The sequence below is a fragment of the Engraulis encrasicolus genome, chromosome 17 (assembly GCF_034702125.1).
Source record: "Engraulis encrasicolus isolate BLACKSEA-1 chromosome 17, IST_EnEncr_1.0, whole genome shotgun sequence".
Lineage (NCBI taxonomy): Eukaryota > Metazoa > Chordata > Actinopteri > Clupeiformes > Engraulidae > Engraulis > Engraulis encrasicolus.
This window is the reverse complement of record NC_085873.1, coordinates 16,927,754-16,946,633: the sequence shown is the minus strand read 5'-3', so window position 1 is coordinate 16,946,633 and position 18,880 is coordinate 16,927,754. Positions and strand designations below refer to the sequence as shown.

Sequence of the window (18,880 nt, the reverse complement as noted above, 5' to 3'; positions counted from 1 at the left end):
CTTCCTCTCTTCGCTATGGGGGGCAGACACAGCCCAAGCCCAGTAAGGCAATCAACGCTCAGACATACTTTGGCAGTAATGGATGAGTTATTGTTTGTCTGTGGATTATTTTAAGCAAGTGGTTACTACCCCGGAAAAGTTAACTTAAAGTAAGTGGCAAATCGTCTTAATTGAACAGCCCCTACTATTGTTTTACAAGAGGAATGATTAGGTTTCCCACTTGCTTTTAAGTTAAGAACCCCAGGTGGAGTATTCCACTTAAGCGGTTAAGTTAAAAATCCCATCTTTCTCCTTGCAAAACACATAGACATGGTTCTTTTTTTAGCATGTTTTACCCCCCACCCCACCCTCCTTGTTCAGAGCTCTCATACCCAGGTAAGTGAGTGAACCCACCCTTTCCCTTTTCGGAGGGCCAACCTGGTCCCCGTGTGCTTGTGTGTGTCCCTGGACACAAATGCAGCTGTATGCACCCTTATGCCTCATGCTCTTAACTCCAGAGTGGATTTCAATTTTCTTCTCCTTGTTTTTTTTGGGTTTGTTTTGTTTTGTTTTGTTTCAATTTGTTTTTTATTATTATAATGAAGATGCTGTTTGGTGATTTACTGGAGGTTTTTTTTGAGGGGGGTGGGGTTTGATCGTCAAACGCCAGTTGCTCACCACTCGAACGAAGATTGTCAAGAGAGCATTTCCCCGGAAGAATTACACGTCTCCATTCAACTGTTACAGACAATACAAAAGTATTAAACATGAATACGCAACCTTAGTTACATGTTGAATAAATGTTTTTGTACAGTCTCAGCTCCCATGGCTAAGAGTGTGTGTGTGTGTGTGTAGAAAGTACAGTATGTTGTGGGCGTGTGAAGGGAAAAGGAAGTCATTGGCTCCTGGACCTACATAGCTTCTCACCTCTTTATGCCAAACACAAATCTGTAGGCCTATGTTATCAGATTGTTTAATTAGTGCCAGTTAAATACACGGGCCATGACAGTCTGGCTGTAGGCCTATGTGTTAGCAACATTACAATATGGTCCTGTTTTGACGAATTAGGTCAAGTCAAAGGTTGAAATATATTTTTTGACCAGACTGCCCAAATATTATTGAATTTACACAGAATTCAGAAAAGATGGTGCAGTGGGGGACCAACCCACTAGTTTGACGCCCTCTCGGTACTTACGTGGTAGCCTACGTCACATGGTAATCAAATACTTCAAACAAGCGATTTATGGTGCATTCCCCAGAGGTAGGAGCTTCCTAGTAGGCAACAAGAAGGTAGCTAACTCCCACTTGAAAGCGTTCCAACCAGCAAGTCAAACAAATTACAAACATGGAGGGACAAAAACTACATATCCACTTATCAAAGATGTCAGCAATGTAAACAACATCATGCGTTATTTTCATTTAGCTGCATTTCATCTTTCAAAATACGCAATGTCAATATAACTACACCTTAGAAAAGTTAATAGGTTGTTTTGCAACCGTTAACCTGTCTGAATCAACTTTATTTGTCCATAGAATGGTGATGTGCAACATTATTCCTGTGCGCTGCCATTGCTGTGATGACATCACGATAGTCAATGGGGCAAAGTCGGTTTGCTTCGCTTTTGCCCCAGCTCGCGACTTGAACATTCCACTTCAACAGGCGTTCCAATGCATTTCAGCAAGTAGGAGGTCAGAAACATCCCATCTCCCACCCCTGGGGAACGCACCATTAGGTTAGGGTTAGGGTCGTATGACGTAAGCGGTAAGTACCGAAAGGGCGACGCATTAGTCCCGTTTCTCTCTATCGTTCGCAAATTAGTCAAGCCCTTCTCATCAAAATAGCCATTTCGCACCGTGTAGTGTGTCCGAAAGAAGTAGGGGATAAGTGCGCCCCGTGTTTACAAGCGAAAGCGCATCTGTCCAGCGGTTCTACGGATGGCAATGCCGATAGAAACGCAAATGCACGTTCGCGATGGAGTTGAAGGGGGAAAAAATCCCGCGTGTGAAGCCAGGTAAGAAGGTAACCTAACACAGGAGCCTAGAAGGCAAACATCACCAAATCCACGTAGGGAGGTACACGTTTTTACCTTGTCACAAGACTTAACCTAAACATGATTTCATGACAGCTCCCACGGGTCATGGAATTTCTGGAATAGACTCTATCATGGAATTTCATAAAAGTTTTTCCAGTCATGGAAAGTCATGGAATTTTGCCATTTTGCATGCACAGCCATATGGAATATCATGGAATTGTCCTAACAGTTGTGTAGAAGCAAAGGCGTTCTTATATGGGGCGCCGTTTGTAAAGCTGACTGTGCTGAAAAATTCAGCAACATTTTGTCACATTTAGCTTAAAACAGTGTTATAAAAATTGTATGAATTTTTCAGACTCCCCTTTTTACACATTTAGAACAATAAATGTTAAATCTAAATAATGTATCCAAATGTTAAATATAAATGTAAATAATATATAAAAATGTTAAATCTAAATGTCAAATCTAAATAATAAATCTAAATCTAAATATTTAATATAAATCTTAAATCTAAATGTTAAATCTAAATGTTAAATCTAAATATTAAATCTAAATGTTTAATCTAAATGTTAAATCTAAATCTAAATGTTAAATCTAAATGTTATACCTAAATGTTAAATCTAAATGTTATATCTAAATGTTGAATCTAAATCTAAATAATAGGTCTATATCTAAATATTAAATCTAAATGTCAAATCTAAATAATAAATCTAAATGTTGAATATAAACTTAAATCTAAATGTGAAATCTAAATCTAAATGTTAAATCTAAATGTTACATCTAAACCTAAATGTTAAATCTAAATCTAAATATTTAGATTTAGATTTAACATTTAGATTTAACATTTAGATAAGTTAAGTTACAAACACAAAAATGTTTAATCTAAATGTTAAATCTAAATGCTAAATCTAAATCTAAATATTTATATTTAACATTTAGATTTGACATTTAGATTTAACATTTAGATTTAACATTCAGGTTTAGATTTAACATTTAGATTTAAATTCCACATTTAGATTTAGGTTTATATTTAACATTTAAATTTAGATTTATTATTTAGATTTGACATTTAGATTTAACATTTAGATATATTATTTAGATTTAGATTTAACATTTAGATATAAAATTTAGATTTAACATTTAGATTTAACATTTAGATTTAACATTTAGATTTAGATTTAATATTTAGATTTAACATTTAGATTCAATATTTAGATTTAATATTTAGATTTAAGATTTATATTTTACATTTAGATTTAGATTTATTATTTAGATTTGACATTTAGATTGAACATTTTTATATATTATTTAGATTTATATTTAACATTTAGATACATTATTTAGATTTAACATTCATTGTTCTAAATGTGCAAAAAGGGGAGTCTGAAAAATTCACACCGTTTTAAAAACACTGTTTTAAGCTAAATGTGACAAAATGTTGATGGAATTTCAGCTAAATGTGACAAAATGTTGCTGAAATTTTCAGCACAGTCAGCTTTACAAACGGCGCCCCATATACTTACTTAGGCCTACTGGTTATAGGCCTACTACAACGCAAGAGAGGGTTTGGTTTTTCGCTGTAATGTACAACATTCTAGGATGCAATAAGCCCTCTTTAAAGGGACACTGTGCAGGAAATGGTCAAAAAAGGTACTGCAACTATTCTGCTCATTGAAACTGGGTTGGCTATCGTTAAATTTGATCTTTACATGAAAGTTTACTAAGTAATAAACACATATTTTCTAGTATGGTCCAAGTACAGTCATTTCTGCAGCTAAAAAAAGGCTATTTTTGGAAATTCAAAATGGCGGACCATGGAGAAGATCCCCCTTTTCATGTATGAAAAGTGCAATTTTTCCAGTCATAATGAATACTTAGAATGTGATGGTGGTGATAAATATTCATGAAAAAGGTAACATTAGTGAATGGGCAGCATGAATTCTGGAAATTACCAACTAAAAATCCCACACAGTGTCCCCTTAAGTCTGGCGGTGGCTCGGCGTCTGCTCTAGGGGTGAAGATACACACTTTTTTAAAACTTAACGTTATTTCTTTTTACGGAAGTGGTCATGGAAATTCTGTGTTTTGGGTCTGGAAAGTCATGGAAAATCATGGAATTTTATATCTGAATTAGAGTGGGAACCCTGCCATGATCTCTCATGGACATTTCCAAGTTATTTGCAAAAGCAATTTATCGGAGCTAAGGACTTATTCCTGAGTATGGGGCGCCGTTTGTAAAGCTGACTGTGCTGAAAATTTCAGCAACATTTTGTCACATTTAGCTGAAATTCCATCAACATTTTGTCACATTTAGCTTAAAACAGTGTTTTAAAAGCGGTGTGAATTTTTCAGACTCCCCCTTTTGCACGTTTAGAACAATAATCTAAATAATAATCTAATAATGTAGCTAAAGGTTAAATATAAATATAAATAACATATAAAAATGTTACATCTAAATGTCAAGTCTAAATATAAATTTAAATGTTAGATATAGATCTAAATGTTAAATCTAAATGTTAAATCTAAATCTAAATGTTATATCTAAATGTTAAATCTAAATCTAAATGATAGGCTATATCTAAATGTTAAATCTAAATCTAAATAATATATCTAAATGTTAAATCTAAATGTCAAATCTAAATAATAACTCTAAATCTAAATGTTAAATATAAACTTAAATCTAAATGTGGAATTTAAATCTAAATGTTAAATCTAAACCTAAATGTTAAATCTAAATGTTAAATCTAAATGTCAAATCTAAATGTTAAGATTTAACATTTAGATTAAACATTTTTGTGTTTGTAACTTAACTTATCTAAATGTTAAATCTAAATGTTAAATCTAAATCTAAATATTTAGATTTAACATTCAGATTTAACATTTAGATTTAGATTTCACATTTAGATTTAAGTTTATATTGAACATTTAGATGTATTATTTAGATTTGACATTTAGATTTAACATTTAGATATAACATTTAGATTTATCATTTAGATTTAGATATAACATTTAGATTCAACATTTAGATTTAATATTTACCCACACAGCAAAAGTACACCGTAATGGATCCGCCCCGGAGTCCACCATCCGGAGGTCATCCTCCGGAACGGATCCGGTAAACGGGGCCGTATCGGCGTCCACTTGCACGCCGCCTATCATCCGACGCGGAGGCGTGGTGCGGACTCAAAAGGGACCCGTTTGTCACCCGCAACGGATCCGCGTGCAGAAGCGTACCTCCGCAGTGAGCCCGGTTCGGAGGCGCGACATCCGATGCGGACTCATTCCGTGTCCACTTATTGCATCCGTCACGGTTCCACTACTTTTTATCAGTTACGGACCCATTCCGGACTCATAGATGTTCCGGGCCGGGACCATTTTGGATCCGTGCTCATAAAGTTACTTTCTTATTATGCTATAATCCCAATAAACGAACACTAAACCAGTTAACCGTTTCAAACAGCATTTAGATTTAATTCTACAGATAACACAGACCTGGCCTAGACACCGTTTAAATAAGAACCCGAAAAAAACACAACCTGACGAAGAACTTCACTCATCATGTTTTTTTATTGATCTTGACATTATTTTCTGTCTCACTGTCATGTTGAACAATCGCGTGTCGTAGCTGCCTTCTCCTCCTTCCCTCATCAGTCGACGGGGATACATCACATCAGCGCTCCGATCTGAAAAGGCAACAGAGCTAAACTTAGAGATTTCATTTAAATTTCGTAAGATGACAATCAGACATTGCATTGCATGTGGAATGGACAACGCTCTGTCACATCTCTATCCCGTGACAGTAGGCCTAATGATGTTGAATATTATAAGATGTAATGTTCTACTTACTCTTGGTCGTAAAAGCCGGGAGGCAGGCGGGCATCACCGTAGCAGGGTGGATTACAGCTGGCTAGCCCTGTCCGACCCAGACGTAATTCCACCTGTTTACTGTTGCACAAGATTAAGGACAAATTCAGATATTTGTAGCCCAACCACGGACATCTGTATCAAACTATGAGCCCAGCTACTTCATTCATTCACCAATGATGGACAGCATATGGGACGAGGGCGCAGTTCATGGCCAGCCATTAATTGCTAATAAATAATTAGCCTGGATTTCGTTAACGTGAGGAGAACATGATGCCACCACTTTAGGATTTGTACCGTTAAAAACACAGTTGGTGTCAAACCTGTTGAGAGCATCATCAATCCGTGTAAAAGTGTACCACGAGCCAAATTCAGACAAATATAGCCGTTTCATACGAGTATTTGAACACTTATACCTACGTTTAACTTTACACAAGTTTGCTTCAGTCAACCGGTTTGCTAGTAGCTGGCTAGCAAGCTAACGTAAACAAGGCTGTTAAAATGGGCACAATGTAGATATTTTTTATTCAACTGCACTTCCTCCATGTATCGGATGGCATCATATTTTAACAGCATTTAGGAAATACTACAATAGCCAATGTAGTTCTCCATGTCTTTGAATGAATGAACTAGCTGTCTCGTTTTGAAAACAACTAGGGTTAACTTACACTTTTAAAGTCATAAAACAAAATCCTACGAAATATCAATAAGCATTGATAGTATAAAAGCTTCAGATATACTTTTTGTACCTTTGTGTATCACCTAATGTAAATAAATCAACACTTACTGGAGAGCGCTGTTCGGTCGTGTCTGCCCCAACAAAAACTGTACCAACGTCCGTTAGATTTTACAGCGCGTCCGCGTTTGTGAATCAGATATGGATGCGATTATGGTCCGCGTTTTGACGGTAGAATTTGGGGCGGCGCACGGTGGCGACCCTGATCCACCAAGTGGAACCCAAAGGAATGTGACAGTGACACGGATGTGGTGACTTGAACGAGGCTCCGCATCGGAGTCCTCTGCTGTGTGGGTAGATTTAATATTTAGATTTAACATTTAGATTTAATATTTAGATTTAACATTTTTATTTATTATTTAGATTTATATTTAACATTTGTATACATTATTTAGATTTAACATTTAATATTCTAAATGTGTAAAAAGGGCAGGCTGAAAAATTCACACCATTTTTACAACACTGTTCTAAGCTAAATGTGACAAAATGTTTATGAAATTTTTAGCACAGTCAGCTTTACAAACGGTGCCCCATACCTGAGTTAAGAAATAAGCTTCTTCTTCATCAACTTCTTCTTCTGTCTATTGTCTTTGCAGTTATTGATAACGTTGTATGGGTTAGCCTATTAATGGTAGGTAAAACTCCAGTGCCCATTGCTAATCTCTGAGCACCCTGCCACTACAAGTAGCCTAGCTAAGTAGGCCTAATGACAGTGGTGGGGTAAATTGTAAGGTGTCTTATACATAAGCCTAAAATGTAGTCTAATAGCACTTCATTATCAATTCAGTTGAAAACTACAAATTTTGTGTTTTATATTTAGTTTCAAATGTTATATAGCCTAATATTATGCTCTTCATCTTTGTGGGGAATGGCTGAAAGAAAGAAAGAAAGAAAGAAAGAAAGAAAGAAAGAAAGAAAGAAAGAAATTGGAATATGAATTGGAATGTGAATTGGAATATGAAATTGTGCTGCATTGTTATGCTGTTAAGCTACCTCAATATTGGTGTTAGGCCTACTGTCAAGTTCTGGTGTGTTTTATGATTTTTCCCTCAGTTGTGCTCGAACTTGAAAAGAGCCAGGTCACGCAAGGAACAACTCGGACAAGTCTTTTCCCCTTTTTGTTTTTTATTGAAGTTCTTTGTTGTTTTGTTTTGTTGTTGAAGGGGTTCAGTTGTCAATCAGATAGGTTGAAAACCTTAAACATAAGAATAACAGATACATTGTGTTAATTTCAAACAAACATAAATCACTGCATTAAAGTTTAAAATAAAGTATTTACAAAATAATTACTAAGTAATTGCAATTATTGACTTTAATGCAAACCAAATTAGCAGTACATTAGCATCAAGATAGTCACAAATCACCTTTAAGTTTAGTTGAGTTTAGCATTAAATCATAAATACCAAATTCCTTATAAAGTTACTCTACTACTACTAACCAAGTAATAAGTAGATTAGAAACTGGAATGTTTAAACAAAAGCATTAGTCAAAGGAAGCATCCAGTTCGACTTCCTAAACTTTTGAATGGTTTGAGCCACCGATGAAGTTCTTTCACAAAGTAAGTTTTAGCTTCTCAAAACTAACATTTACAGCAATTAAGCAGTACAAAACTACAACATTTAACTTTAAGTCTTAACTGTTAAATGAAGTCAGTTGTCAACTGAGACCAAACATTTCACACATGAAGGATAAAAGTTCATTTTCCTCCACATTCCAACACCAGGTAAGTAACGAAAATCAAATCTCCTACCAGTTGCGTTCGACCAGTTCACTGAGGGATTTCTTAGTTTTCTTTATTTGGTTTTGTCTGTCTTTTTCAGAGCTTTTGCTCTCAACAAACATTTGCTTCCTTCTCCTCTGCAGCATGCGGAGTGGAGTCCAATATGCGGACTTCCCTCCTCCCTTGCTCACTTGCCTGCTTGTGATCTCATGATGATGTCACTGACAACGGAAAATGAATTCAATATCTTGCAAAAGCGCAATTGTAAAGTCATTTTCTCATTTGCAAACTGGATGATGAATAAAGAATAGTCCCCCAAAAATTATTTTGGCTAGGCTGACAGCTGGGAAACTTTATTGTTTTCTCCACGGAGGAGGGGCCAGGAGGCGGGGCGAGGCCACAAGCACAAGTGGAGGAAGCAAGGTCGCATATTGGGATGTACCCATGGTGATCTGAAAGCAATATGGCCGCCTGACAGGAAGTCCCTCCCTCTCGACAGGAAGTCAGAGTTGGAGTGCTGTGGTGTGGCTGTTGCATTTGTTGTCTGCCACCTGCAGGGCTGGATGAAGACTGGTTGCTGGTTGTGAATGCAAATGATGTTTTGGACATTGGATGTTTTGGTTCTCTTTTAGTTGACTTTTCACCTACGATCTAGGATTGTAACAAAGGCACACAAATTAGGCCTAAAGGCCTAACTGAAGAGATTTTAGTTGTCATTTATAGTAGACAAATGAATGTGCATGCCAAAATGTTCTTGTGGCTTTTAATCAAAATTTAATGACCATTTTGGATGTGTTGATACTTTATAGGCCTATATCATACCTGGCCTCATATACTACCCATATTTTCATACCTGTAGATACACAGATACACCGATGACGCCCCCCCCCCCCCCCCAAAAATGTCCTCCTTTTCATAAACCCAAATCTGGTCACCCTACCTAAACCGGAATTGAACCCAGGTCGCCGGCGCAGTAACCCAGTGCCCTACCCTTAGGCCGCGGCAAGACCCCTTCACTGTAATCTTGAAAAGAATTGTTATGCCGATGCGAAAACAAACAAGTGACCTTGTCAGAGTGTGTAAATTCATGATAAGGCATGAAGGTCCCGATTTGGGGAAAGGTTTTGAAAATAGTTTTGAAACGTAGGGCCTAGTCAGAGCAAATTTTGAATTCTCCATGGATTGTTAATGTTTCCAATTTCCAAAACATAAGAAACAATACCGTAATTGTAAATTACACTTAGGCTACTTACAGTTTTTCTCAATTGGTTCTGTACATTTCTCATAAGAGAATAATCATTCTCAAAAGTTTTTGTTCAATTACGACTTCCTGGTGTTACCTGTGCACATGGTAAAATACGTTTCTCATTGTTTTCAGCATATAGCAAATGCTTTCATCACCATGCAAACGGTTGTGTACAATTCTCCATTGTTTCGTACGTTATCAATTGCTTTCGTCATATCACCCAAAAAGCATTGTCACTGAATACATGAAACTATCTCATCCCCCAAAACAAAATAAGTCTTGACATGCAAAATGATTTACCAAGCTGTCATAATGTGTTAAGCACTGTATAATTTCCATTGGATTTTTGTCTATAAATGTGATCCGAATTGGTAAATTGATCGCAGGTAAATATTGACTCTCTCTAATCAAAAGCAGTTGAAGGGAAAGAGAAGACAGGCATGCAACACAACTGTACTGCATTACATTACTCTATGCCTCATGTGGCCTTTATAATTACGCTGCATGCAAAATTACAAGATTTCCCTAGAATTTCACAAGACAGTAATTGCACTTTATACAGTATCAGTGTATTGTTTCAAATTTATTTTGCTTTACAGCTCTATATTTTTTTTTCACATGAGCCTGCAAGACAAGTAAAAAGGGGTGGGAGAGGGCGCACTTTGACACCCCAACCAGAGTTGGCTATTTTTTTCTATTTTGCAATGGGAAAACCTGTCAATAAATAGGTCATACTCTAAATGTATATCTAGTACAATCTTATCTGATCAATGTAATATAAAGTCGAATTTACAACATTTCCCATCCAATCTAAACAACATTTCGCTTCAGAAAAGATCATCAATAGTGTACTAGTCAATTGACAACATGACAAATCAATTTGACTAGCTTGTCCATACACTATGATACAATGACTAACCATTCTGCTGGCACTGACACGTTCATTGACACAAAAACTTGGTTTTGAAAGGATTTTGAGCAAGAGACACCGTTTTGCAGGTCATCCAATGTGTTTTGCCATTTGTTAAAGCTGTTTTGAGATTGAATTGCGAGAGAGATTCGAGAAATGTACAAAACCAATTGGGAAAAACTGTAATCATATGCCTGCATAAAGACATATCTAACCGAATCTGGAGGAATTTTGGAAGTCATGGAAGTAGAAAATTGAGCACACTGATTTTTTTTATTCAACCTTATTCTGAAATGCATTTGCTATTTTCATCCATCTTCTTTATTCTACCCAATTATAAAGAAGCCCTATCTTGCTGTCTGGAATGGGTGTTTCGGGGCAACAGTACAACATATTTGATCCAAAAATGCCCTCCAATTAAATTTCAATTTAATGCATTTAATAAACGACGTTTACTAAAAGTGCCCGCACCAACTTTGATGTTGTATAATTCCTCAACGACTTAAGCTATGACTACGAAACTTGGTGACTTTTCCAAAAAATGTGTTGGCTACAATTTAGTATCAAAAGATAAAGGTTTATCACTTTTGCCGTTGCCATGGCAACGGTTTTCTGATAGGTATGTCCGACCAAAAAGTCACTGATCTAAGTCTCATTATTGTTCCTTTTCATATTTTTTTGTTATTCCCATTAGCATCAGACACCTTTGTGAGCATTTAAGTGGTCTGAAGCATATAATCATTAAAATGTAAGTGCATTACCTAAATTACCTACCTTACATTGACGATTTTTGGTATTAAAATCAGATAATGATGTCATAATGACGTCATAGTACCAAATAATGACACCAAAATCATGTCATTCATAGATTTCCATATGTAGATCATCTTCCTCAAGTTTGGTGGTCATGCGGTAATCCGTTCATGCAGACCCGGTGGCAGCAAAGAAATATGAAGGGGGCGATTCATTTATGAGAGGGGGCGGGCGCGCGCATTGCCCTCCAACCCGTGCCTGCAGTTCACCTAGGGAGTGCTGTCGAGACAGCAGAGCTCATAAGGCTGGCGCTAATAACTGACAATTGTGCTCACTGTCGGCTGAAATTTGACAATATTACTGTAAGTTCTGAGAAACAAATGTGGATTTCAATGAAATGTACAATAACCTGAGAGTTATGTCCTTCTGATTTCCTACAGCTTTGGCATTTATGAGTCAGGCTCTGCTAGCATCTTGCTAACAAAATTGCTTTACGGCAGTCGTGATCACAGCAATGCAGCCGTCCGACCAATCCAAACGCAGTGTGTGAAGCCACTCATGACGTCATATTGACAATAAATACGTATTTTACAAAGATCCAGCGAGTTTAAACATTCAAACTAAGTGCTGTTTGAAAGGATAATCTATCCTGCCTTTTAGAAAAATAAAATGAAACGATGATACCAATTCTCTCCCAAAGCAATGGCAGCATCGTGGTTGAGCTCCATGGGACCCCATTCATTTCAACAGCCTCTGCGCTCCTTGGCGCTCCTCTGCGCTGTCTGGATGGCGCCGCTTAGTGGACAGTACCACCCGGAAAAAGTCGCGAGATTCCTCTCTCGTACTACCCATAAACACTCTCTGCCTTGCCTGATTTTCATAGACTTCAGATCACTACCGCAATTCTGGTCTGACCAGGACTATAACGATTAGCATTTCCATACAGGAAGAATTTTGTTTCCATGGCCTGGTTAACCCGCCTCCCTCGGCTTGCCACTGGTTGAGGGATGTGCCAAAGTTTAAACCAAACATTTCTTAGCCCAATAGAATGTCTCTGCTTAAACCACGTCACTACCTTGAACTTCCCTCTACCCAGGACGGTTGGAAATGCTCAGTTGATTGGTTCCAGACAAAGTGGGTGGAGTTCCTGCTGTAGCGGGATTGAGCAAGCTCCTGGCCCTACTGTGTGTAGCTGAGCCAAAGGCGTTGCGTCACCTGTAGGGCAGAGCCCTGCTACTACACACCATGAACACACCCACACACACTTTCACTGTTATTTCACCTCGATTACAGTGCAAAACAGAAGCAAAAGAAGGGTTTATTTGCAAAACGGAGTATCTCCATTTTTTGACTTTTGCATTTTATTATTGGAAATGACTGTTCAGAGGGCCTATCACCTATGTGAGAATTCTTACCATTCAAATATTTTGAGAACATACTTTTTTAACCAATATAAAATGCATTTTGCAATGCAATTCAATGGAATGCCCAATACAAAAGGTCAATTTCCCAACATTCTACAAAATGGAGATACACCGTTTTGCAAATAAACCCTTCATTAAAGCACAAACGGAAAAAGCGTTTGTCTCCAAAATGTGTGGTGTGTGTGTGTGTGTGTATGTGTGTTTGGGTGTCACTTCGTTACACGTTATCTATCAGTCGATTCCCTTCCAAAAGCATTCAATTGCATGTTGCGTCTCAAATGTGAAACGTTAATACGAATACAAATTGTGGATTAACCAAACTATTTCCAAGCATCACGCGACTCTTCCATCACCTTGAAGACGTGCAGATATGTGGTTACTAGCTTTGGTTATTGATGGACGCGACAGTGACTGCTGTGTAGCCTACGTCCACACAGGCTCGTAATGACACGCGTGCATACACACACACACACACACACATTCACATAGCCTGAGCGAAAGCCGGTTGTTGACTGTCAAACACACACACAGACACAAGCACATGCACGCTGCCAGAGTAGCTCAGTGGTATCCTTCACAGCACCAAAATCCCTCCACGAAACCAGCGATCCTACTAGTACTACTAAAGATAGTGCTGTCAAAATAACTCTGAAGTGGTGAATGCATTCACACAGGTTACTCAAGCATCCCGCGACTCAAAATGTGCACTCCATTGTATTGTTGTTTTGACATGTTTGCATTTAAATAGTCTACCGTTTACAGCGATATTTCACACTCCATCATAGCGCAACAAACTAAGAAAAAGAGCTGAACCTGCTTCAGCGAAACTACTTCTCCTCAGCAAAAACACCCCAAGTTGACATGCCACAGCCGGCTAATAACCAAACGACCTACCTTAAAACACTGTCTTCATCGCAGGACTTCTTCCAAGTAGGCAATTCCACTTAAATCCAAACAGAACACACTCAGCACTGCTAGCAAGCAATGGGGATTTGCATTGCTAATTCATTTCGTGTATGGTAAAAAAAAAATTTCAGTTTCTTCAGACATTAGTAATGTCACTCACTACCCACATCCAAAATGTGTCGCTAAATATATTATTTCAACTATAAGGTTATCCCCACTACAACTGAAAACAGAACTATTAGCAGAAATCTGGTGGCAGTAAACAGATATGTTTGTAAAGAGGGAACTTTGGCTGTAAACTGGATGACGTACCCCAGGCATTTTATTATTATTATTATTATTATTATTATTATTATTATTATTAGGCCTATTTAAAAAAAAAAAAAAAATTGAGAACTCACGCCCAAGGGGGCGTGAGACTTGACGCGTCGCCCCCAAACGCCCCCTCGTAGCACCGGCCCTGCGTTCATGAGTTATGAAGGGGGGGGTTAAAAGAGCCCCCCCCCCAGGCCTAAGAATGCCAAAAAAGCCCAGTCTGAATAGGGTTAATGCATTTACAATTGAATGTATTCAAGCGACCTTGGGTTCCATGAAAGGTGCTATCCAAGTTATTATTATTAGTATTATTATTATTTTCAGACTTCATATTCACAACCCCCCCTCCCCCCAAGACATCTGATGTGCACCACTAATTTGAGATCACGACATTGAGAGAGGCTCTGAACTGAATTCTGCTGGGCCCAAATCAATGGACAGGTGTATTTCCAAGAACACAAGGTAGGCCTAATGATAATGATGTAATGATCCCTTTAAAGGTCCTTTAGGCTCAGTGTGCCATACAATTACACCGGGACCAGGGTTCTGTTCCAGCCCGAGGTCATTTCCCGATCCTTCCCCATCCCTTCTCTTCTCTAGTTTCCAGTCTCTCACACTGTGCTGTCTAAATACATGTACTGTATTAAAGGTGTAAAGGCCCAATGTATCTTTAGAGCCCATTTAGAAAAATGTATTAAATGAGTTACTACACCCTGAAATGGCATGTTTTACCTGGCAGAAATATTTTCATCTAGTTACAATGAACTATATTACTTTGGGCTATTTGACCTGTTATTCTTCACATGGTATGAGCTAGCAGCCTATAATTATCACCATTATATAAACAGTTTAAAATTGATGTATTCTGTAAGATCAGTAGACAGACACAAACTGAGCAAGAAAGCAGCTTTCTTCTTTTAGACAACAACATACTGTGTTTAGAGAAATTAACCAAAACACACATCTGTCTATATATTCGAGGAGTTATCCAGTTTCTCTGCCACTACTATATATGTGTAGAATATCTTAGGGATGACATTTAAGTGAGACTTTGGGACAAGTGGTGCAGTGTATGTCTGGATCTCAGGTGTTTCAGGGCATAATGTGCTCAATATTGTGGTCAGTAGGGGTACTGCAGTCCAACATACATTAGCCATACGTAAAAAGCTCTCCCCTCTAGAGCAGGGGTGGGGACTATGTCTCGAGGGCCGTCTACTGCCCTTTAGGCTGTCTTATCCAGTCCCTGCGCATAATTTTAATGTTATGCAGTTTCTTATGAAATATGGCATGTTTTGAAAAAATTTAGAAATGATATTTGCAATACAATTAAGTTGATTTCAGGGGACATAGCGAAGGTGGGGTCTGTTGTAAAGGTGGCTGCCTTCAGTATAGGCCTAAAATGGCGGGTCCTGGTTTGTGTATACGGCCCTTAGAGTAGTTTAGTAGGCCTACTAGTATATTTAGGTCATTTAGAACTAGGTGTCATTTCTTATATAGGCCTAGAGCATTTTTCACATGACACGTTTGTACACAAAGAAAGAAAATGACAATAATTGTGTAGCTGTCAGACCCAAGAACAGCAAAACATTTAGAAGAAGACCCAAGAACATCAAAACATTTATCTGTCTGTCTCTATCTATGCACACATACAGTTATTACCTATGTGTCTGTTTACATGGCACGCTTGTAAGTCTGTTGTGTATGTTTGTGATGTGAAGTGATGTGAAGTGATGTGACTGTCACATGTTGCCCTGTTCAAACACACCAGTCCCTTTGTCTTTGGGAGCCAGGGAGCGATGATGTCACAGGCAGTGCAAGGAGGGAAGAGGAGAGCCGTGTGTGTGTGTGTCAGCATTCAGCTGTCTAAAATTCACATCATTCATCTGATCTCTGCTCTACACACACAGGTAATGTTTACAATTCCTCACTTTTTATGTTGTAATTTTCTTTCTGTTAACTCAGGAGGTTTTCTGGCGGTGTGAAAAGCCTGTTCACTTGTGAGGCTTGAATGTTGTTACTCCTAGATAAAACCAACTTCAATGTCTAGCCTAGGGCAATAGTTCTGTGGTTTTCTTTTTTGCCATTGCAGCGTTGGCCTATGTGATGTATGGCTATGTTTGCTGTGTAGGACAGCAGTGTCTGTTTAAATTATTTCTGGATCCTTCATAATATCACATGAATCAACCACACCGGCTGCCTCATAGCTCAACATGATAGACATGAACTTTGGGCAATCAATCGTGTGTGTGTGTGTGTGTGTGTGTGTGTGTGTGTGTGTGTGTGTGTGTGTGTGTGTGTGTGTGTGTGTGTGTGTGTGTGTGTGTGTGTGTGTGTGTGTGTGAGGCATAAAATATGTAAGCTCCAAACAGAGCGAGAGCCTACCCTAACAGTGTTTGTTTGTTTGTTTTCTGCAGTAAAATGTGGGCAACAGCCATTTTCCTGTCTGGTGTAGTAACACTCTGCTCAGCATCAAAAGGTAAAATAACAAACAGATCCCCATTGTCAACGTACCATTCTAGTCCATACTGTAGCAGAGGGGGAGGTGGTCTGTATTGAAGAAGTAAAGGGAGGGAAGCTGAGGACTAAAAAAAAAAAATCTACTACCGTCATCAAAGAATAAGCCTAACTGGCATTTAGGCTTTCATCAAATAAATAAAGCAGCTATACCAATTGGGATTTTGAATGAGGTTGAAAAAGGTTGTAGGCTAATTGTTAATTTATCTCAATTATTACAATGTCAATCACTCAAGTTGAAAGTGTAATTTGGTAAATTTGGTCACGCATGCCCTTTTTGTGTGGTCTAGGTTTAGGAGGTAAGGTGCTGCTGTTCCCATATGAGACCGACTTCAGCTTTGTCAAGCTCACCCCTCAGAAGCCTCTTGGCCTCAGCGCCTTCACGCTCTGCATGCGCGTGGCCACGGAGCTTACGGGAGAGCGGCAGATCATCCTGTTTGCCTATCGCACGTCTGACTACGACGAGCTGAACGTGTGGCGCGAAAGAGACGGCCGCGTGTCCTTCTACCTGAGTGGAGACGGCGCCTTCTTCCACCTGCCACCGCTGAACACGTTCCGCACGCACCTCTGCCTCACCTGGGCCTCGCGCACGGGCCTCTCCGCGTTCTGGGTGGATGGCCGCCGGAGCGCGCTCCAAATCTACAAGCCGGGGCATTCGATCCGCCCTCAGGGCACGGCGCTTCTCGGCCAGGATGCAGATAAACACCTGGGCGACTTTGAGGCCGTCCAAAGCTTCGCTGGAGAGATCACCGACCTCTGTATGTGGGACTATGTGTTGACAGGTAACCAAATCAAAGCGCTGTACTTCAACCAGGGCCAGAGAGTTCCACGCCCAACCGTTTTCGACTGGCAGAACATAGAGTATGAAATTCAAGGCAATGTGTTGGTCGTTGCTGATGACTGACTGACATTGGACCCATCACACTCGTTTGCACCACCATGTGCATATATACATTTTACAGTTACCCTGTTATCTGTTGTCATCATGTATACTCAGAGGTGTCAAAAGTAAAAGTAAATTCATGGTGTAAGTATAACACTAGCCCATGTTATTGCATATCTATTACACCATTTACTCCATTGTACCTAATGGGATAGACAGTGTTGTACTGAAAAACACTAAAAATCTAACAAGGACCCTCTACAAACTTGAGCCACCCAGTGCAAAGTCAGCTGATCGTAAGACAAGTACACAAGTCTACTGGTTATTCAGATAAGTTACCTGTGTTGGAGGGAAACAGTGTTTCTTTTTTTTAACTTCTACTTTTACTTTTGACCCCTCTGTGTATACATTGTCTTTGTTGTAGGCCTATATTACAAATAACAAGCAGAAGCCTAGTGGCATGAGGCCTAACTCCCAACATGATATAGAGGTAGTTATTATATGTGAGCTAAACATCCAGCTCTAACATCATACAGAATGATAAGCCCGGATAGAGCACAATCATTAATTGTTTGACCATTGAAAAACTAATGAATGGTTATTTCACACTGACTGTCCAACTTATCTGTATTGTAGACAGCGTATATAATAAAGTTAATATTTGCGAACTGTGAACTTGGATTGGATGGTAATTTGAAGGTCACGTGGAGCAAATATGCAGACACATATATATTAGAAATATACATGTTTTTATTTATATCTATATCCATGTTTACATTTGTATTTATTTGTATATATTTGTAATTACAAACATACAAGGATGCACCATATGCTCACCTGGAGATGGAACAAAAAAACAGACATGATGCAGTATTTTTTTTTATCAAGGCTGAGTGAGCTTAATCCATTGTTTGAACATGCCATTTTCAAAGATCACAACCAGTACAGAGGGTTAAATACATTTTGTTTCGACCTGGCCTGTTTGTGACGTGAAATGAAAAAGGTTTTGGCCGATTACCAGAAGGGGGCAGTACTGTTCCCTGTAAACTCCTTATAGTTCTTCACAGGCCATTTTAGAGGATGAACATGCTGGATGATTCCACTCCACTCTAAAAAGTAATTTGTTTCCTCTGCTTTCATGCTCATCTTTATTTGTTCCATCACCGGAATTCAAGATGCAAGATTTATTTTATTACATCTCACTGTAGGTGTATAAGAAAGTAAAATTCTTTGTGTTTTTGTCTGCCCAAAAGATAAATAAATGAATGAATGGCAATGCCTGTGTGCTTGCTTCTCCCCTGTACTGTACCAACTGTATATCAGTTCAGCCACACTGTGTGGTTTAGGATTAGGTATGTACAGTGTAGCCTACATAATATATTACATGGCAACACATATAATTACAATGAATAAAATAAATTCACTGTGAAACAAATTGTTTACACATACAGTAAGTGTGTTGAGCAGTAGTGGTGGGAAGTTATTTGAAGCGAAGGCACACCATTTTGACTGAAACACATTTCCCTTCTAGAAGAGTTATGATAATTTGTGCTCATTATTAAAAACAACTTTTCATCTCCCTCTAACCTCTCCAAGG

General features: G+C 38.5%; 1 protein-coding gene across 1 annotated transcript; it reads left to right on the top strand.

Annotated features, from left to right (window-relative positions):
• Positions 1-1,808: 1,808 nt before the first annotated feature.
• On the top strand, positions 1,809-17,952 carry crp1 (C-reactive protein 1). The gene is made up of 4 exons (XM_063221184.1): positions 1,809-1,991; positions 15,677-15,793; positions 16,301-16,362; positions 16,691-17,952. Exons 3-4 carry the CDS (start codon positions 16,305-16,307, stop codon positions 17,302-17,304), a joined length of 672 nt encoding a protein of 223 aa, XP_063077254.1. The 5' UTR covers positions 1,809-1,991; positions 15,677-15,793; positions 16,301-16,304; the 3' UTR covers positions 17,305-17,952.
• Positions 17,953-18,880: the final 928 nt, after the last annotated feature.